The 22,121-nt window shown below is 46.6% G+C and overlaps 1 protein-coding gene across 5 annotated transcripts in view; it reads left to right on the top strand.

Annotated features, from left to right (window-relative positions):
• Window positions 1-22,121, top strand: part of PDE8A (phosphodiesterase 8A) — a 135,975-nt gene that overhangs the window by 93,955 nt on the left and 19,899 nt on the right. For 4 of the 5 annotated variants that reach the window (XM_070494708.1, XM_070494709.1, XM_070494712.1 and 1 more), the window contains exons 8-16: window positions 426-563; window positions 6,131-6,219; window positions 7,802-7,853; window positions 7,956-7,998; window positions 15,291-15,368; window positions 19,437-19,507; window positions 19,791-19,955; window positions 21,316-21,364; window positions 21,606-21,741. In XM_070494708.1, coding sequence (XP_070350809.1) covers window positions 426-563; window positions 6,131-6,219; window positions 7,802-7,853; window positions 7,956-7,998; window positions 15,291-15,368; window positions 19,437-19,507; window positions 19,791-19,955; window positions 21,316-21,364; window positions 21,606-21,741 — 821 coding nt within the window. The remainder of the gene's footprint in view (window positions 1-425; window positions 564-6,130; window positions 6,220-7,801; window positions 7,854-7,955; window positions 7,999-15,290; window positions 15,369-19,436; window positions 19,508-19,790; window positions 19,956-21,315; window positions 21,365-21,605; window positions 21,742-22,121) is intronic. The other variant, XM_044760791.2, reaches the window with a different exon arrangement.

Here is a 22,121-nt window from a genome sequence, read left to right as displayed (position 1 = left end):
GATGTTTTATTCCCATTAAACAGATGGTAAGTGACTTGCAGGAGTAGAGCTTGGGTGTTTCAGACTCCCGGGCTGGTGCTTTATTCCACTGGGTCACTATTAAACAGCCCTTTTGTAACCGCCCTGAGGCTGTCTCCGTGCACTGTCTTTCCTCTGCTGGTGTTTAATTGCAAGCAGGTCTGCTGCCCTCCCTGAACCTCAGGAGGATACCGCCGAAAGCCCCAGCTGTCACTGGAGCACAGGCTTCTGCAGACTCCAGGGTTCTTCTGGGACTGTGCTCTGGGGCTTTAGAACTGCCCTGGTGAACTCCAGGCTCCTGAGCTTTCTGGGGGAAAATAGGATGGCTTCAGTTGAACACCCTTGATTGTCCTCTTTTCAAAATTTCTTTTAATTCACTTCATGTTTTTTCTTTTGTCTCCCCCCAGTATGCAAATCCTGCATTTGAAACAACAATGGGCTATCAGTCAGGTGAATTAATAGGAAAGGAATTAGCAGAAGTGCCTATAAATGAAAAAAAGGCTGATTTGCTCGATACTATAAATTCATGCATCAGGATAGGCAAGGTAAGTAAGAGGTCAGTCCCTTTTTTACTTTCACATAACAAAGAGGGAAGGAAGGAGACTTAGCATTCACTGAGCATCCCATATCTGGGTAATCTCAGTCTTACTCTTTCCAGAAGTCTGGGGAGGTGTAGGCAGTGTTATCCCTATTATTACCATTTTGCAGGTGAGGGAACTGAGGCCAAGAAAGTATATAATATGATTAGCCAATAAGCAGAGTAATTTTAATAGACACTTAAAATTGTTATTTTCATCTTTGTAATAGGTGAGTTGATCTTCTAAGTGGTAGATGTTGGCAGATGGTTCTGGGTAAAGGATTGCCAATGAGGTGACGCAGTCTCAGAACACAGTCGAGCCCAACATTTTTCTGAGCCTCATCCACTCATTCAGCATTTTTTGAATGCCTGCAGTGTCCCGGGCACTGACTAGATTCTGGTGTAGAAAGAAGAGCAAAACAAAACTTCGTGCCTCAGAACACTCATATTCCAGGGTGCAAACCCGACAGATAAGAGGCATCATCAGCCAGTAAGGTGAGAAGGCCCATAGCCCCGTGCTGAGAGCCCAGACACAAGAAGGGTAGGCTCCGTCTCTATGGGGGTTTCTCTCTGAACAGCGCGTCTGACAGCACCTCACTGGTGTTAGTGTCTAAAATATGATGAGAGGGAGAAGGCTACTGCTTTTCACGGTCATGTTCAGTCTGTGCTGTTGGGCTCTTTTAACTTTTGGAAGTTGCGTAGGGGCTATTAATCTGATTGTTTGAAATGTTTGAAAATTGGTGACCTGCTCTCCTGCTCGCTCGGTGAAGGCCACCGTGGAAGTGTTGCCCTCTCCCCTGTGGCATTTGGCCAGTGCCTGTCCTGTAGCATACAAGAGCAGCCTGGCATAGGGGGGCGGAAGGGCCATACAAAGCTTATGCCCCCACTGCGCTTGGGCCCCTTGAAGCACCGTGAGTAGGCTCGTGTACCTTTGCTTTCCCATGGCTGTGAGCACACAAGCTTGCCTTGCAGTGAGAACGAGGAAAGAACAGGCCAGCTGTGAGGTCCCAGTGATGCTGTATTGAAAATAACAGAAGTGGGCACTATTTGAACCCTATTTTGCCTTCAACTTTTCTGTCAAGGATGATGATTTTTTTGCTGGAAGAGAGTGGAAGGTCCTCTGGGAAGAGAGATAGAGGCTGGGCTGGATGAAGAGGCCCTCGGGTGCTCAGGTGTGCTGATCAGTTAGCTCTAGTGCCCCTCCCTTGGTGGAGAGAGGTATCCTCAGAAGGCGGCAGCAGGGCGGCAGTCATCCCAGACCCTAGCAGCCTTTGAGGGGCTTCACCATGGACTTCCCAATCCTGGCATTTAGGTCCCAGCTGCCACTGGATCAGCCAGGAGTTTTCTGGTGAGCTTCAGCTCGACGTGAGTCAGAGATGACGGCCCTCGTGCACCTTGATCTGGCAGCTCCTACACTGAGGCGCTCTGTCTCCTGCTCACCAAGGAGAGCAGGTGGAGATGGGGCAGGAGGCGCTCAGTGGGTGAGCTGTAGGCCCTGGGATCCACCAAATCTGTGGGAATGGCCTCTCGCCTCCTAAGTTATGCTCTTGGACACCAGGTACAAAGGGCTTCAAACTCAAACAGCGTGAGACCTGTTCTCCGAAATCTGTATTTATTGTGAGCAGAGAATATGAATGGTTATCATATTATCAATCTCTATACTGCTTTATTTCAAAAAAGGACCTGGTTATTTGTCTTGTATGTTTCAGAGTTCTTGGGGAGAGTGGAAAAGCAGCCATCTGTCATTTGTCAGTAAGCTGCTGGCTTGCTGGCAACACTGCCGCAGGACAGGCCACTTAGCTGGGCAGTTTTTGAGGTGAAAGAATATATGGCCTTTCTGAGTGAGCCTCCCTAGGGAGAAGAAGGGCTTGTTGAGGAGTCAGCCCTGGGCAGTGGTGGTACCGTGGTCAGTGGAGAGAGTTCAGACATGCCCTGGGAACCCAAATAAAGACTTAGGAAGTGGTTAGATGACAGAGGTAAGGGGCTTTGGAGTGTCCAATTCCAAGTGTGCTGTTCAGTAGGATATTCTTGGGGGCAGAGGGGAAATTCTGATGATGTTCCAGCAGAGAATATTGCAAACACCACTCTCCACAAGCCCCCTCTACCTGTTGTTTTCAGCCAGTGGCTCCTCCTTTGGCTAAAACTCGTCCTATTAGATGCCTTGATTTTCAGCCCTCTCACTTGTGCTTCTTTGCATCTCTCTATATATCCTTCTTGACTCTCCTGCTTTTCTTCTTCCCCCAGACTTCTCTCTTAGTGCTCTAGAACCCGTAGTCTCCCATCTGCTCAGATACCTGAGCCTTGCAGTGCCTCTTTTCTTTTAGAAGTTTTGAATTTTTTCCCTTAGAAATTGTGTTTTGCAGGCTCTGAGTGAATGCTGGCGGCCCGGATGCCTGCCTGTGACGGTGACGTACGGCTGACAGCCCTTTAGCTTTTGCAAAGTTTCACCTTCCTCAGCTGCTGTGATCCTTCTGCTTCCCCGCTCACCGCCTCTCCTCTTCTTCCATCTCTTTTCTCCCAGGTTTACCAGGGCTCTCTGTCCCCTTCTGTGTTCCTCAGAAAGCTCCTTGGTGGTTGAGGCATCTTTCCTGCTCTGCATTGATGTCTCACATTTCCCCAGTTTTAGCCCCAGCCTCCTTTCTGAGGTCTGATTCAACATCCTGCTGTCATCTTGAAATCAACTTTTTTAACAAGGATTTTCTCTCATCTCCTGTTAATAGAAAACCTCTCTCCCATTTGCTGCCTCTTCTCATTGCCCATCCTCACAGTTGCCTGGACTTCAATTCCTGAAATGGTTTTGGTTCCTCACTACTTGGTGGTCTCCTCTATCAAATCCATCCTCAAGCCTTGATGTCTGTTAAGCCTCTGCCTTTGAGTGTCCACAGCCTGGGCCTACCCTTGTTCAGGGCCTTCTTCCTACACCTTGGGATTGTGGTGGCTGAATCCGGTTAGGTCTCCCTGTCCCATGACCCTCCACCTCCAGTCAGTCCACCCTACACTAGTGAGTGATTAGTCTCAGCAAATCATCATTGTGGTCCTGTCACTCCCTCAGGATAGAGTTCACCTCCCTTAGCCTGGTACCCGGCTTCTGTAGTCTGACCTTGGCCTACCTTTTCCATTCAGTAAACAGAAGCTCCAAGTGCTCCTTGACTGTCTACCACATGCAGGCGCTGTGCTGGCCCTGGGATGGGACAGCCAGATGATGATGATTTAATTTTTAAGACAACAGGCCCCAAGAAGGGGCTGTTTGAGTAGTCAGAGAAGCCCAGCTCGGTGCTCAGCTTTCCCTGGAGCAGGAGGGCGGTGCGGGCCTTAGTTCTGAGGGGAGCTCAGCTCGGAGAGAGAGGCCTATGCAAAACCCCCTGTGCCAGAAACAGGCTGTTTACTGAGTGTTTGCCATGTGACTTTTTTAAGAGTTTATGTTCATTACGAGATTTAATGTTTGTAACAGCATTCTAAGGTAGTACTTTGTTATTCGCAGGAACTAAAACGTGTCAGAAGATATTTACCTATCTTATGATCTGTGGAAAATAAATATTTTTTGCTTCCATTGGTGACTGGAAAACTTACGGGCAACTCTGTTATCCAAGTAAAGTCATCGCTGAGTTGTCCTCTTTTAGCTGGACTGTTCAGCTTTGGCTGAAGTGGCTTCTTACACCTTTCATTGGAATCCAGCAGCTCACATCTATTCAGAAAGATTGGAGGAGAAAATCTTGGGGAAAAAAATTTATATATATATATGTTTTTCTTTTGCTAACATCCATTGCCAGTCTTTGTCTTTTTGCTTGAGGAAGATTGTCACTGAGCTAACATCTGTGCCAGTGTTCCTCTGGTTTGTATGTGGGACGCCACCACACCAGGGCTTGACAAGCAGTGCGTGGGGCCACACCTGGGATCTGAACCCAAGAGCCCCAGACTGCCAAACTGGTACACGCTAAGTTAACCACTTTGCCACTGGGCCAGCCCCAAAATCTTGCATGTATTTTTTAAGGTGCTACTTGATTGATTAAATTGGCCTCCTGTATTTCTCCCTCTCTCTTGTTTTTTAATTCACATACCAAACAGTTCACCCATTCAAAGTATACAGTTCAGTGGTGTTTGGTACATTCACAAGTTTTTGCAAACAGCGTCATGTTTTCTCATATTTCTCGTGCTGGTGAGCTTCAGTAGTGACTCTTGGGCCTGTCTGCTGGAGCCTTCTAAGGTGGACGCGTGGGCTGTGGGTATGGAGGACAGGCTGCCCGCTCCTGCCGAGGGCTCCGTGTTTGGTTAGTCCTGGTCTGTTTCAGGCACAGGCCAGTCTCCGCGGAGCTGTGGTGAGGCCTGTACCTCCCTTCTGCTCTGGAGTAGGTAAGCACCAAGCTGGGCTCTCTGGCTGGGTTTTAATTCAGTCCTTTCTTGGTATCTGTTGTTTTCACAAGTACATCAGGAAGCATCAGTAACCATCCTTTGCTTCTGTCAGTGTCCTGGTTTCTCTTGGATCCACTTTCCCAGAGGAGTCTGAAGATGAGATTTTGCCATTGGCGTTTGCATGCAGGTCACCACCCCCCAAGCATAGAGGATTTCAGAACTGACCTTGTATAAGGGTCTGGACAGGAGACTTGAACTAAGCCACCAAGCCTGCCATGGTGATCCACTTCCCGCCTGGGTCAGCTGTAGGTCCTAAGCAACTCTGGAAGGTCAAGAAGGTTATGGAACACCCTAGGGGTTCAGTGTCCTCCAGTGGGTTTTAGGGATTTGTATAGCTTAAGGACCCTGGTGACTCTTGGAGGAATTTAGAACCTTTTAGGTGGTGAGAAAACCCACCTCCATCCCAGCCTTCTCCCTACCACCCCAAGAGTCAGGGAGCCATCTGCAGCCCCTGTTCTCTCACTGCGGTCATGTCCCACACACACCTGCTCTCCCAGACTCCAGTGCCATCCTTAAAGATTCCCTATACTCTATCTGATCAGGAGAACATGACTAATGCAATTGCAGCCCTGACTTTTAGTCTCGCCTATTTGTTCTACCTGAGCCCGGTCCTGGCTGTTACCTCATCATCCCTACCCTACCTGCAAAGGGACCGAAACCTTCACATATCCCAGAGGGTGGTAGCAGCCCACCATGCTAGTGGCCACGGATGGCTGTTTCTCTGGCCTTGTCCTGAGATGGTCCCCCTTCCGCATGCAGGGGCAGAGCCCTGCCCTCCTGCCCCTCACTGCAGCAGGTGGGAGTTCAGAGCGGAGGAACCTGTGCGCTGAAGGAAGGGAGTGCTCTTCGTTCGTGGGCCCAGGGCCTCTTCTGCCAGCAGACGGCTGCCAAAGACATATGACCACTTAGACTGTGGTGGCCCGGCTTTTGTCAGCAATCCAGGAGGAGATGGACTTGGGAGATTGAGAAAGAATTGTCAGATTACCTAAAATTGTGTTTGGGGTTGGGATAATTTTTTATCCTAATGGCTTTGCAATGGTAAATGAATCAGAACCTGAAGAGGAAAATGTTCTTGGGCTTATGTTTTGAACACAAAGTATAATGATACTTAAATTCCATTTATAGGAGTGGCAAGGAATTTACTATGCCAAAAAGAAAAACGGAGATAACATACAACAAAATGTGAAGATAATACCTGTCGTTGGACAGGGAGGGTAAGTGGAAGAGACAAGTACTTCAATCAACGTGCCATGTTTGCCTTACTGCAGATTGCTTTGAATACTTAAGTCAGTCAAGGACTGCATGCAGAAATTTAGAAGACAGACTTGTAACAAGGTCAGTTGTCATCAAAGAATGGCCTTCCGGGGTGGCTTCCTCATGACTCCTACCTGGCCCTCAAGCTGGCAGCCAGGGCCACCAGACTCAGGACAGTCTTGATTAAGCTGCATAGACACACAAGAGACTAAAGTATTTAAATCAGTGATGAGAACACTAACTGGCGAACTCACTATATTTAAAAGATTTCTGTCTAATTTGATGGCCTGCATGTTAATTCTATATAGACCTATCAAATTGGATAAAAATATTTTAAATACTACCATTAATGGAGACTCATATAAAACAGATGTGACTATAGATCGGAAAGCAGTGTATATCAGGAGCCTAAAAATTTCATATGGTTTGTCTCAGAATCTATCTTAAATATAGGAAAAACAATAAAATATGCCACCATTAGAAATGATGATCATAGAAAATTAAATTACAAGGAGAAATGTGAATGATAAGTACAAAAATCAAAATGTAAAATCATACCAGTTTATGATCTCAATCATGAAAAGGAAAGAAGGAAAAAAGAACAGGAGGAGGTGCGGCCGTGTGGTTGTAACGGCTGCTACCAATTGTCAAGACCTTCCCACCCTGGGCAGGCTCCCAGTGCCTGGTAGACATCAGTTCACTTCATCCTACCCACAGACCTGTGATGTCGGCACTGTGGATCATCTCCATCTTACAGATGAGGAAACTGAGGCTCAGAGAGGTGAGGTTTTGGCCCTGGGTTCGGCCACCAGTGCTTGGTGGAGCTGGGCTGCAGACCTCTGCGCTGACTGCATGGCTCACGTGCTTGGTCACCAGGCTTTGCTGCCAGTTGGCGATGGCCTCAGGGAGACGGATCTGTGTGGGCTCTCTGTTCTCATTCTTTGCCTTTTTATGTCCTTTCCAAATTTTTTGTGATAATTACATAGGGGTTTGATTATCAAGGGGAAAAACTGAAAAAAATCAAAGGAACAATAAAGAAGTGAGGAGAGTCAGCAGCTTCTGAGATAAGCCGTGCTTGCTTTGTTCTAGACTCCCAGCTAACCAAGTTAATGCGAAGCCGGGCCCCCAGGGTGGCCTGGGCTGTTTCCGTGAATGACTGTGAGCAGACTGCTTGTTGGAACTTGAAGAAGAGCATCACTATGAAGTGTTGTGAAAATGAAAACTTGTTAAGGGATTAAAGGCTTTTGGTTAGTTCACATGTAGTACCTTTCTTAAAAATAGGTGTTTTTTATTGTATGTTGTGATGACTTGGAAGAATTTTGTTTTTACTGAGGAGTCAACTTATCTTCTAACAGACACTGGGGGCCATTTGTAGACTCTTGTTCTTTTATTGGTGGCCTTAGCCATGAACAATAGAAATGCTCTCCTCAAAGCATTTTGTGTGTTGTGAAAGAGATGCTCTTTTCATCATGAAAAAATTAGCTGCATATCCATCACAATAGAGAGCCAGGAGAGAAATAATGCATTGTTTTCTACTTGCAGAAAAATTAGACACTATGTGTCCATTATCAGAGTGTGCAATGGCAACAATAAGGTATGTAAGGAGAGCCCTCGGGACCCAGGTGCACCCCAGCAAGATTTCTCTTATTGCGTAACTAGGCAATCAGAACTAATGGCTTTTAAAATTCATTTTTAGGCTGAGAAAATAACTGAATGTGTTCAGTCTGACAGTCATACAGGTATGGTGCCCTATATTCATTCTTAGGGTTCATTGAACTTTTGAAAAAAATAGAATAAAAACAAACCTTTACTCTGACTAGCTTGCCTGGTGCACAGTCGGACTGTATTTTCCTACTCATGGCAACATTTGTCTCCCTAACTCCCCAGGCAGGTTTATGAGTCAAAGGACCTGAGCACTTGTGGGCCTGCTGACAGGTGTCCTGGGGTGGGTTTCAGCTTGTGGGGAGAAAACTGGTCACCTCAAATGCGTGAACTTATGTGAAGACACGTTGAGTGAAGGCTGGTTTGTTGGCCTTATCTATGCTTCAAAAGGCAACAGTGTTAGGGGTCAGACTACAGTACTTTAGCAGGGACGTCTTCATCTCCTGTCAGTAGTCGCTGTCAGCCTACAGGAAGGTAGCTGGACCCCATCAGACGTGCCTCACCTTGTAGCCGTCTACTTACCGTGCCTTGGACACCATCTGTTCTTCCCCACAATCTAATCTTCCCCACAAAGGAATCTGCGTTATTGCAGTTTTTCCCTGACCTGGAATCTCCTGCTTCCTTCAAGCGTTATGTCATGGCTTTAGCAAGCCGCCTTCCTACTTGGGCCCTCACAGTGAGGGTCCGGGCTGTGATGATGCAGGTCCACTCCAGCTCCTCTGCCAGAGGCGCTCCATCAAGCCTGCGTGGATGTTAGCGCACCCTGCCACGCCCGGGAGTGCTCTGGCTGCCCGGCCTGTCTGTAAGGACCTCCAGGGAGATGACTTCGTCTTCCATCCCTCCGCTGTTCACCTCCCATCCGCTGTTGCCGAGGTGCTCTCTGCAGCACCACCGCATTCAGCCGTCCATTGTAGGAATGTTCCCCAGGTGGCTCTCTGGGCGTTTACTGTAAACTAGGCACTGTACTGAGTGCTTAACTTAGTTAATTTAATTTACAATTAATTTAAATGAAGCCTTGCAGTAACCCAATGAGGTAGGCATTTTATAGATGAAGTTCCCTTTTTACACATAAGGAAATGGAAAGGCTAAATAATCTCCCCAAAGACAGAGGAAATGGTTGAGCTGGCACTTGCATCCAAATGGCTGACTCCAAGAGGCCTGAAGCATGTGCCGGGACAGGTCTTGTGGACACCCAAGAGCAATCAAGGCTTTAACCTGAAAAGAAGAGAGACATATTGATCCCAAAGGACACAAAGCAAGTGATAAGAAGTGGTCACTTATGGATGAGGAAGGACCAGTGGTGCCAAGGTGGCTCAGAGGAAGAGGGAACGTTCCAGACAGGGAGAGGTGGATTTTAATAAGAAGAGGGATGTGGAAGGAAAAGCATTCCAGAAATAAAAACAAGCACAGAAGAGGCAAAGTACAGAGTGTGCTCTAGAAAGAGCAAGGATTAAATTTTAACTGGTATAAAGGGTCAGTGTGGAAAGAGGAGTTGGGATCACGAAGGATCCTTAGATGCTAGGTAGGAAATTAGGAGTTTCATCTGCAGGCACTGGGAGTCTGCAGATTTTTGAGCAGGGGAGTAGCATGATGACATCTGAACGCTAAGAAGCTCTTAGAGCATGTGTGTAACAGAGTACGTGGAAGGGGGCCCAAGAACACCAGCGTTGCCATAGTCTAGAGGAGAGAAAACAATGGCCAGCACATAATAAGGTGACCACAGTAGGAAGAGAGGAGAGGCCGGATGTGGTGATGGTGTGGGACCAGAGAGAGGAGAGCAAAAAAGACTAGTCGTAAAGGTCGTTTTTAAGCCTGGAGATTTAGGGCGTGGTGATAGGGCTAGGAAGATGTATGTAGAAAGCACTACTTGTGAGGTTCTGGGTTTGTGTATTCACTCATCTGTTCATTCATTCTACAAACTTCTATTGACTATCTGCTGGGCACCAGAGCCCTCGTTCCTGTGTTCTGTGGAGAAGTTAGGACTAGAGATGTAAGTTTGCTGGCAGCAAAGCACTGGCAAGTGACTCAGATGTGGAACTGATGAGACTGAGCCTTGGATGGTAAAGGCGAGTGGAGACTTTGAGGTTACCAAGGAAGAGATGGCAGGGAAAAGGGGGAAGGCAGGTTCCTGGAGACCACCTGCGTTGGGGTCCGAGAGGGAGTGGGAACCTGGAGGGTGTCACTGAAGTCAAGGGACGGGAGAACGGGGAGGCATCGAGAGTGGTCAGGGCCGAATCTCGGGAGTGCAGAGCCAGAGGTGGAGAGAGACCTTGGCGGTTGCATCCAAGAGCTCATTTGTGGCCTGAGGCAGTGCAGGTTCAGGAGAGTGGTGAGGGCAGGAGCCAGACTGCAGCGGTGCAGTCAGGAGTGGAAGCAGCAGACGGCCTCCCACAGAAACCCTGCTCTGCAGGGTCACAGAGGACTGACTTGGATTTTTTTTTTTTTTTAATTTTCAGAACAGCCCTGTGAGGTAGACGTGGCTGTTACTAACATTCCTTTATTACAGAGAACGAAACTGAGGCTCAGAGGGTTAAATGACAGCCTAGAGTTGGACAGCCAGGAAATGACAGAGCTGGACTGGAAGGCAGAATCAGTGACATAGTCGTAGAAGATGTTAGGCAAGGGAAGAATCTCCCAGACCGCATTTGTCCTGGCCATTCTATCCTTTTACTGGGTCACCGCCCGCTCAGGAGTCTTCCTCATCTCACCCAGATGACCGGCTGGCCGTCTAGTCTCCTTCCCCCTCAGCAGCTTTATGTCCAAAAAACTCAGCTGACTCTTGCCTTGGGAGGGCAGTGGAGCTATCACAGGCCGTGGATCAGCCAGGGTCCTTGGTTACACACAACAAAAATCTGTTCTTAAGCAGAAAAAGAGTTCTTCAGAAGGAAATGGGTGGCTCACAGATTGGACAAGAAAGCTGAAGAACCAGTCTGAGAAAAAAAGCAGGGAGCAAGGAAAGCTGGATGACTGTCCCCACTGCCCTCAGCATGCCCTAGGAGCGTGGTTGGGGCCGCCGCTGGCAGCACTGGCTCTGCTGAGGCCTGGCACAGGATGTCGCTGCCACCACCATGGGCAGAGTGGCTTCTTCACACCCTTCGTCCCTGGCCTCACTCGCTCTAATTCAGACTCCTGGGGGCAAGCTCTCATTTGGCTGGGCCCACGTCACCTGCTCCCCTGTCGCTGACAGGGAGTGGAGTAGGGGAGTCTCTGGCCTCCTCCCTTGTAGTGGGAGTCACTGGAAAGGGGATTCAGATTCTGGGTGCCCAGAAAAACAGTAAAGTTCCCAGCCATGTCCCCCTTTTCCTGGCCCATGTGTTGTTTCTACATGGTACTATGTCTTAGCGAAGACACTAAATGTGACAACTGCCCAGTCTTACAAAGCTTGAGTTGGTCTGGATGAGGCACTGAGCATGCCTTTAGGCACACAGAAGTGAACATGGAGTTCGCTGGCTGATGGAAGGTAGAAATAATTGAATACGCTGTACTTTGTAGTACCACACTGGGGGAAGCTGGGGGACATTCCCAGTGATGATGATGGTTGAGCTGGTGTCTGGAAGAGGAGGAGGAGGCAGCCAGAGGACAGGAAGAGCATTCCTGGAGGGAGGAGCAGCATGCACAGAGGCATCAAGACAGGCGAGGCTGGGTCAGGCCAGTTTGGATTTCATCCTACAAGCAGAGGAGGGCCAGGAGAGTCTTTAAATAGGTAAGTGAAAAAGGGCCACTTAGAAAGATAGTCACGGTGATGGTGTGGAGAAAAGAGACAAAGAGACCAGTTGAGGGACTGGAATCAAGAGATACTTAGGTATGATCAGTAGGACTTGGGACCCAGCTTAAAATGCGGGATAAAGAGAAAATACTTGAGAATATCAGCAAGATTTTCTAGCTTGGCCACTGGATAACATTAATGAAAATAAGTGCAGGAGAATGCAGGTTTGTACAGGGGAAGGATGGTAATTTAGATTTGAACTTGGTATATCTGAGGTGCCTGGAACGTTCCAGGGGAGATTCCTGGTGGCATATGGAGATAGCCAAAGCCTTGGGCCCTCGGCCAGCTCTCCTGACCAAGGAAGGAGGCAGGAAGACTGAGCGCTAAGGCTGGAACCCTGCAGTAACAGACACTTCAGGGATGGGTAGGGAAGCAGGATGTGGAATTCGTTCATTCAGCCAAAACTCAGTGCACAGCCACCACGTGCCAGGTAACGTGAACGTCTGCTTGCAAGAAACCTGCATTCTGTGTTTCTTGGGGAGGGGAGGGCAGTCAGGGGACAAGGAGGTGGTCGGGAAAGGCCTTGCCAGTAGCAGGACAAGTTTAAGAATAAGCCACAAAATGCTGTAGGGACTCGGGGAGCAGTGATCTTAACAGGGCTGTTGGGAGTGGAAAGTCTACTAGTTGCATAGAATTAAAATAACTTTAAAATGTTAAGTAGACGTTAAAGCCTGCTTCATCTCCTTCCTCTCTTACCACAGCCCCATCCTTGGTACGCGCTCTGCTTCTTGCCTCTCTCCAGTCACATTCTGCTCATCTGCACAGCAGTTTGCTCCTCCTGGAAGTGCCTTTCTCTTCTTGGCTACATCTACAAGTCGTAGCTCCTCTCCTCTCTGCCCCTCTCCCGCAGAGAGTCTGCTACTTCCTCCTCTGGGCTCCTTCTGCACTTCACAATCACTGCTCTCCCTCTTAGTTCACCTGCCTTGTTTCCCTCTAGACCACCCCCTTTGAGGACATGGACCATGCCTTATTCATCTTCCCATCCCTAATGCCTGGCTTAGGGCCTGGTGCATGGTAGGTGCCAGTAAATGTTTGTTGAGTTGATAAAAGGGAGAAGAATGAAGGAACAACCAGTAAGTTCACAGCCCACTCTTAGGAGGCAGCTGTGTGGACATCAGTCTGCACGAAGCTCGGAGGAAGGAGACACACTGGGTCTGCGTGTGGTTGAGAGGAGGTGCGATTTGAAGGAGTGAGCATTTGGAGAGGGTACAGCGTCATGTCGGGAGCAGATGTCAAGGCTGTTCCTGAGATGGAGGGGGGAGCAGTGGTGCTGACACAGCCCACAGTGTGGTCAAGACAAGTGAGAGATGAAAGGCAGGCTGTTGTAAGCAGGCTGTTCCTGTCCTTGACTGCCAGCAAGTTACTCTTCATCTCTGAGGTGCTGAAGGGCTTTGAGCCAGGGAGGCATGGAATCAGAGTGGTTATATTTAGTGGTGCTTTCGTTTGTGCACAGGAGTATGCAGGTGTTTGGAGAAGCAGTGATGTGTCTCTGGAGCGTCTTACATGCTGGGCAGTGCTGGTCACCTAGGAGAGAGAAAGGAAAACTATTTCCACACTCATGTCATTCACAGCTGGTGAGGAAGACAGTAAAGCGAGTGATTGCTGGCAGTGTTGCGGGGGCTGGGGAGGCATTAGGGGAAGATTTCCCAAAGGTTAAGATATCTGAACTACACCTTGGCTGCATCTTCAAAGTGGATTGAGTTAACCAGATGAAGAAGGTGGCATGGAAGAGGTATGTTCCCAAAGGGATGTGAGCAGTTTGTACCAAGGCATAAAGGTTTGGGCAGTGAGCCTGCACATCATAAATAGTTCCTGATGGCTGGAGAGAGGAGGTTCTGATGTCGCAGGACTCTGGAAGCCACACTCAGGAGCTTCAGTCTTATTCTGAAAGCAGTGATGAGCCGTTGAAGTGTTCTAATTGGGAGAATGATCCGGTCAGATTTTTGTTTTAGAAGGATCACTTGGCTGCCCATAAAGAATGGACGGAAATGGGCAGGGTGGTAGGCTGGGGGACCAATGAGGAGGCTGTCGTTATAATCCAGAGGAGGTTGACGAGTGTCTGATCTAGGACAGGGACAGAGCAGAGATAGATAAGAGGTATTTAGGAGATAGAATCCATAAATTTAGCTGACTAGTTGAGAGAGGGGAGAGAGAAGGAGTCGTGGATAACTTGTCTCCAACTTAAGCAAAAAGGTAGATGTTGTTCAGTGACCTAGAATAAGGAGTGGATTTGGGAGAAGACAATGTTCATTTGGATAACGAGTTCATTTGAAGTGCTTGAGAGAGATCCAAATGGAGGTGACCAGTGGCCAGTTAAGATATAAGTATGGAGCTCAGGAGAGAGGCCTGGGAAAGACAACAACACAGGAATTAGTTAAAGCATTAGGAAGAAATAAGATCTGAGGAGATTGTGTTGTCTGAGAAGAGAAGAATGGCTAAGGGCAGAATCTTTGGGAATACCAGGGGGGCCGAGGAAGAGGATGGAGGACACTAGGAAGGAATAGTAAGAGTAGGAAGGAAAACCAGGAGCGCATGGACTTTGTAATCCAGGAGTTTCCAGAAAGAGTGAACAGTTGTGCCTAGTACCATAATTAAGTCAAGTCAGGTAAAAATTGGACCATATCCTTCTGGTGTAGCAACAAGGAGATCATCATTGACCTTGAAAGTTCACTGTGAGTGCCCGTGTAGAGGAGAATGTAGCAAAGAGCAAGTGAAGAAGATTCTCGATGGGGGGAAGGAGTACCAAGGGCCTTCATTGAGGTCCTGTCTGTGAGCAGGGACTCCAGGTGAGGCAGCCAAGAGAAGGCAGAGGGGATAGCGACCTGCAGGTGAGAAGACCTGAGCTAGAGAGCCAGCTCTGTGTTCACTCCTCAGCACAGCAGCTCCCAGTTTCCTCATCTGTGAAGTGGGGACAGGTTGGAGAGGCTCAGCACCATGCATGGCACCCAGCAGGTGCACAGAGGAGAGGACAGGAAGGAAGGTCAACTCTGCCTTGTCATTGACTGCCATGGGGTCAGGGAGAGAGACGAGTCAGAGACACCCATTTGAAGCCTGAAAGAGCATGGGTGCCATTCACAGAAAGTGGGGTCAGAGGGGAACAAAGATAAACTGTCATTTGAAATATACCCCAAAGCAGTGTTCCCTGTACTACCCTGAAAAAGAGAGGCATGTTATTCCCTGGGATATTTAAGAGCTTGTATATAGAAAAATACATAAGATTTTTTTTTCCTTTGGGGCAAGTGTGGATGGGGATCAAAATTTTCCCATCATTTTACTCAGTTATATAGAAGTATAATAGGAAGAATTCTTCTGAGTTCATTTCTGCTAGTTTTACTTTATGTTGTGGACTCTGTAATTATGTCATCTAGAAACTGTAAAGAACTTGTTTATGACTGTTACAGGTGGGATATTTTGAGAGAGTCAGCCCCCTTAAAACCTAATTGTTTATAGTCTTCATCTCTGTGCACTGTGTTGATTTTTGGTGGCATCTTAAAATGGTGTTCTGATTCTTAAGTTTTGTTTTTTAAAAATTTTAGATTGGTAATTTTCCTAACATGTTGTTAAAATCCCTTTGAAGAGGTGATTTATAATTTGTCTCCACAGATAATCAGTCAGGCAAACATAAAGACAGGAGAAAAAGCTCACTAGATGTCAGAGCTGTTGCCTCTCGAGCAAGTGAAGGTAGGTGACAAAGACAGGAGGAGAAAAATATCCTCTCAGTGCTGAACACATGTGGCCTGCCACTCCCTCCCCATCTTGTCTCCACGTCACTGCCCACCTCCAGTTCGGAAGAGGGGAGGGCATCCAGCAACCTGAGTCCCTTTTTTCATCTCCCACGACTCCTGCCACTGGGCTCCATTCCGAGCCCTTTGATGCAGTCAGGGAATAAGTAAAAAGAAAAGGTACATTTTCCTATCTATTCTATAGTTGATTTTCTAAACTGTGTCAGCAGATGTCAGTTCATCTGCTGTAATTGTATGAGGAATGCATTTGGAAATTCTTAATGATATATGCTATTGTGGGTTCCAGTTTGCCATGGGGCCTACCTTTGGGTGAGGAGGTGAGCTGCATTTTGGAATGTGGAAGACTCTTATTAAGCAAATATTATTTAAGCTGTATTTGGAATTTTTTTAAAGATTGTGTGGATATGTGGCCTGCATGATCTAATAGTTTTTAAAACGTAATGAACATTATCGATAGATAGTCTGGAGGCAAATATTACTGCTGTGTATTTTCTTTGGCCCAAAGATATAGTATGGAGTTGGTTATTACTAGATAAAAAGCCAAAACTTTCCAAGGCAATAGCAACTCTGATTATACACTGGAGATCCAGTGCCTGCCCTCACATCCCTCACAGGTTTGTTATGAGGATCAGATGACATGCCATTTGTGCCTCGCACTGGAAAGACTATACAGATCCCACCCCTGCTGTGAGGGCAGGTCGGGTGGCACCAGCAGGGAAGCAGTTGGTGGCAACGTGGAGGAGTATGGGCTTTGGCCTCAGAAGGACCGTGACTCAAATCCCGGCTTCATCTACTCTCTGTGCAGCCTTGGGGGTGGACTTCTGTGCCTCTGTTTCCCCTCCCATAAAAAGAGGATCAGTACGCTGTCCTCAGAAGGTCCTGTGAGGATAACTGAGCTGCCGTCATCATCTGCATCGAGGCCATTGCTATTACAGTCCTTGGGCAGAGCAGGGCCGGGCCTGGGTGTGGTCACTTATGCCCACAACTGCCTTCACTCACCACACTTTAGCTTCTGTTCATCCTTTGGATGACTTTGTCCATTTCTATGTTTTTAAGTGTTTTGGGGTTTTAATACCTTTTTTGAGTTATAACTTACATACAATAAAATTCAGATATTAGGTGTTCAGTTCAGTGAGTTTTGACAATTCTATACATTCCAGTAACCACCACCCAATGTAGATACAGAAAATACACACCACACACACACACGCACACACACACACCCCCACACCCTCTCTTTTAGCACGTAAAGGCAACCACTGATTTCTACCACCATAAATTAATTTGGTCCCCTGTGCCTCATAAAACGGGAATTGTATAGTATGCACTCTTTGTGTCTGGCTTCTTTCCTTGGAGTGTTTTTAAGATTCATCCATGTTGTTAGGCATAGCAGTAGTTCATTCTTTTTTATTGCTCAGTATACTCCATTGTGTGAATATTCCACATTTTGTTTATCCATTCCCTTATTAATGCACATCTGTGTTCATCTTTGCACTTTGGGGCTGTTACGAATAAGGCTGCTGTAAATGTTTTTATCCAAGTCTTTTTTTGTGGAGGTGTGTGTTCGTCTCCTACCTAGGAGTGGAATTGCTGGGCCTTTGGGTAGCTGCCAACAGCTCTTCAATGTGGGTTGTACCATATTACTCTCCATCACTAATCTCTGAGTTCCAGTTGCTCTGCATCCTTCTACAGTTGGTTATACCAGCATTTTAAATTTTAGCCGTTCTTGTAGATGTGGTTTTAATTTTAATTTTCCTGATGACTAATGAGGTTGAGCACCCCTTTCATATGCTTATGGTCTTTTGGATATCCTCTTGTGAAGTACTGTTCAAATATTTTGCCCATTTTTATAATTGGGTTATCTTTTTCTTGCTGGTTTGTAAAAATTCTTTATATATTCTAGTTATGAGTCCTCTATTGGATATATGTATCACAAATACATTTTCTTAGTCTGTGGTTTGCCTTTTCACTTTCTTAATGGTCTTTTAATGAACAGAGGTTTTTAATTTTAATAATGTTCATTTTATCAGTGTTTTCTATTCTAGCTAGTGCTTTTTTGTGTCCTGTTTTAAGAAATCTTTCTCTGTCCCAAGGTTATGAAGATAGCCTCCCATGTTTATTCTAGAAGCTTTATTGTTTTATCTTTCACTTTAGGTCTGTGATCCATTTCAAATTAATTTTTATATCTGGTGAGGGTAGGGATCAAGGATGAATTTTCCCCCCACATGGCAATCCAGTTGGCCTGTCACCATATTGAGAAAACCATCTTGTACAATAGCACCATTACTGTCAATCAAGTGACTGTAAATGTATGGTCTGTTTCTGGACTCTGTTCTGTTAGTCTATGCTTGCACCAATGCCATCGTCAGTTACTGCAGCCTTGTAGTAAGTCTTGATAGCTGGTAGTGTAAACGTCTTCTTCTCCAAGATTATCTTGGCTGTTCTAGGTCCTTCGCATTTCCATATTACAGGAGGAATCAGCTTGTTAGTGTGTGTGTGCGCGCACACACACACACACACACACACACACACACACAATTCCTCGGGATTTTATCTGGAGTGTCTTGAACCTATATATCAACTTGGGGAAAATTGAAATCTCAATAACACTGCCTCTTCCAAATGGTAAATATGCTCTCTGTCTCTATTTAGGTCTTTATTTCTCTCAGCAATGTTTAGCATTTTCAGTCTATAAATCTTGCACATCTTTCATTAGATTTCTTCCTAAATATTGATGTTTTTTGATGCTATCATAATGATGTTTTTTATTTCAATTTCTAATTGTTTGTTGCTAGTATATAGAAATACAGTTGACTTTTATGTATTGACCTTGTACCTAATAATCTTGATAAACCTACTCATTGATTATAAGAGTAGTATTTATAGATTCTTTTGGACTTTCTACATACACAGTCTCAACAATCTTTATACCTTTTCTTTCTTTTTCTTACCTTATCGCATGTACACAATTGTTTGGTTTTTATAAGCATATGTCACTTTCATTATATTTTTAAATAAGAACAAGTCCTTTTATGACATAGTGATAAAAGAATGTTTTTTATTTTTGGTTTAGTGACCTTGTTGGGTAAAATGGAAGGTTGGCAACCATATGCTGGTCACCAAAATTAGATTTAAGGAGTTTTCTTGGTTCCCGAAATTTAAGGCATTTGAAAGCCCCTGAGTTGGTTAATCTTGCACAGTGTTTCTCTCTGACCTCACTTTGGTAAAATGAGGCTGATGTGTCAGGCCGTAGAACAGTCTGTGGTCCTTTCAGGTTTTTGGTAAACAGCATTTGGCTGGACAGTGGGGCTTTCAGAGAGCTACACAGAACTCTATGTGAATATTTTTGTCCGCCTGTACACCACCCAGGCTTCCCCCACCCCAGAGGAACCCTATCTTGACAGGACAACAAAACATTAACAGACTGTAGAGCCTTAGAGCTTAAGAGTTGCTTCCTGCCTCATTTAGCGTATTTACCTAACCAGTCTAGATTGAGCATAACAGTGGAATCACCAAAAGGTGCTTTGAAAAATTTAACCAAATATTCATGTATTTCAGTTAATGATGTGTTGCATTTATCACTCCTGCCATATGTGAAACAAAGAGCCTGTGTGGCATTGTCTTCCAGAACGGTTTTACTCCTGGATAGCAGCAAGCTGAAGAATTATAAAGCCTTATTGTTATAAACACAGAAAGAGGCTAACTGTTTGCCCTTGACTCGCTGAATTGTTTCCTCTGTTTTCTCTTTGACCTGTGACATCAGAAGTTCAGACTGTCGGGGCACATGCATCCTATTGCCTAGAACTGAAGGAAGCGGAGTTGGTGATGCCCAAATCCCAGGCTTGTTAGGATGAGAAGGACCATGTAGTCCGCATCTTTACCCCTTCATTATGTAGCTGAGCACACTGAGGCGGGTGGCGGGGAGAGGTTGGACTCCTGGGCTGTCAAGAACGGGTGCCTGAGGCTGTGTGTACCCTGATTTCTGTATGATGTGATCTCTCCACAGTTTCCAGCCAGAGACGACACTCCTCCATGGCCCGGATACATTCCATGACGATTGAGGCACCCATCACCAAGGTGAAGAAGCCGTTTGTGGTCCGTCTCCACTGAGCATGGAAGTCCCTTGTTCTCCCAGTTGATTGTTTCCAATGAGATGAAACAGAAACCCACAACAATAATAATGCCCCACTCCCCCCACCATTGTATGGAGCTGCCTCCTCTAAAGAGAGAGGATGTGTGACATGAACATTTTAACTAGTCTTAAGTTAGCATTGAGCACTGGTGCCAGCCCAACTCTCTGGATTTCTTTCCCATTGTTTTTAAGGTTATGAAATTCAAGTCTTTTCTTTCCATATTGTAGGTAATCAATATTATCAATGCTGCCCAGGAAAGCAGTCCCATGCCTGTGACAGAAGCCTTAGACCGTGTGCTGGAAATTCTAAGAACCACTGAATTATATTCACCGCAGTTCGGTGCTAAGGATGATGATCCTCATGCCAGTGACCTCGTTGGAGGCTTAATGTCTGTAAGTATGTTGGACCAGGCTGCTGGCTAGAGGCTGTTGCCCTTGTTTGTTTTCTCTGAGGTGGTTTGTTTGTGGTCTGGCCTCCACAGAGCTCTTTGTGTGTGGGGCTCAGTCAGAGCCTAGACCCTTCCTTCACCTGGCTCAGCTGTTCTGGCCAGAGCCGTCATCCACTTGCTGCCTACCGCCCCGGGGGACCTCAGCTTGAAGTAGAGAAGGGAGGAGCATATTCTAGACAGTCTCTGAGCTGGTTCTCCATTTTTGTTTAGGAGTTCTATGCATAATTTATTTAAATAAAACTTAATTTTTTTTAAAGATTTTGAAATCTGGGGCAGAAAAAAAGAAAAATATATGAAATGTTCCATATCAAATTATGAAACAGAAAGACTGTATATGTTCAAAGAGGCACTGGGAATGGGGCATGGTTTCCCTCCAAAGCATCTTTCACAGCTTTGGTGACGTCGTGGGAAAGAATGGCTTGGGACCATTTCATCAGAAGGGGGCTTCGTGCCTTGGGCTCTTGAGGGGTCCTGGATGCCTCCTCCAGCCCAGTCTAGTGTAGAGGTCTCACAAGGGAAGAAAACTTTGTGGAAAACAGATCATTCCATCGCTACCTGTCACCATTTGTCTTGGTCCAAAATTCACGTCCCCGCCCAGTTCCTGTTTTCTGAAGTCACATGATTTCTTAAAAATAAGGTTTTAGGCAGTCATCTGAAGAGTGGAGTGATTCCCACTGATGATGATGTCTAACTGTGATCTTGCCTATTTGAGACACAGGCTCCCCCAGCCTGTAGGTGAGGGATGGAAATGATGAGGGTGAGGTGGGATAGAGTCGTGGGGATAAGGGGAGAAGAGAGGCACAGTGGGGAGCAGGGCAGAACGGAGAGCCTCTAAAGGGTGTGGTCTGCGGGCAGCTCTCACCCCGAGAGTCAGCTGGGCAGAGCAAGGGCAGTTGGAGGGCAAGGAAGAATCTAGTTTTGCGGAGGGAGCCTGGTGTCCATTAGGGCGAGGAGGGTGGCAGGAAAATGATGGAGAAGGGTTGAGGGCAGAGGAGCATTGTCCCTGAGAAACCGACCTGGTCCTGAGTGCCAGCAGGACCGCTGTGCTCTGGGGGCCTCTCCCAGGCTCCCTCCCTGGTGCTGCCCCGGCCCATGTGTTGAGCCAGTCCTTCCCGGCATCAGGCTGTGTGCTCGGTAGGTGACTGACTTCAGTGGTTGAACACAGTGATGCTCGCAGAGGAGGCTTGGGTGCACTGATGGACGGGCTGCCCCCAGCTGTCCTCTGGGATCCACTGTCCTGGAGTTTTCGAGAAGTAAAGAATAGTTGTGACTTCTCTTTTTCTTATTTCCTTGATTTTTATCAGGATGGTTTGCGAAGACTATCTGGGAATGAGTATGTTCTTTCAACCAAAAGTAAGTTTTTCCTTTTTAATTTTTTGGATCACTGTTAATATTACAGTCCAGCTTAAGTGATGAAATAACTTTTTCAGATAAGAGTTTTCAGATAATTTTTCTCATCAGTAAGCAGTTTCTTAGTATGTCATAAAACCTCAGAAGCCAAGCAGCTGTCTCCTGAAGCAGCACTGTCCTCCCTAAGGAAGAGTTCATGCTGTAAAGCCTGTTAATTTTGTCCCCCAATTTCATCACGTCACAGATCTTCAGCAGGTTTCAAGCAGTATGATCACTCCCTTCTCCCTTCATGATGTCCCACCACGGATAGCTCGGGCCATGGAGAATGAAGAGTGCTGGCACTTTGATATCTTTGAACTGGAGGCTGCCACTCATCAAAGGTGAGGCCATGTGGAGCTCAGCAGACAGAAAGCTCAGTTCCAAGGGCCTGTGTGGAGAAAGCCACGCAAGGAATGTGGATTCTGCAGAGAGCTAGTCTCTGTTCAGGGAGCGAGGCTCCCGAAAGAGTAGCAGGGCCTAGGCCTCAGCGAGGGCATCCGTGAGAAGCCAGGGGCGAGTCTGCCTGGTCACGACTCCTGCAGCGACAGCAGGCTGACAGAAAGTGTGAAATCGGGCAGTGACCTAACCTCTCCAAATAGCAGAGGTTTTTTTTCTGTAAAATAGGGATATTAATTTTTCCTGTAGGTAGTGATATTTTGAGATAGCAGCAAAGAGCCCCACTCAGAGCCTAGAAATGTACACACACACACACACACTTGAT

Source organism: Equus asinus, chromosome 2 (assembly GCF_041296235.1).
Source record: "Equus asinus isolate D_3611 breed Donkey chromosome 2, EquAss-T2T_v2, whole genome shotgun sequence".
NCBI classification, from domain to species: domain Eukaryota; kingdom Metazoa; phylum Chordata; class Mammalia; order Perissodactyla; family Equidae; genus Equus; species Equus asinus.
Note: the sequence above shows the minus strand (reverse complement) of the source record. Positions and strands in the feature narration are given on the sequence as shown.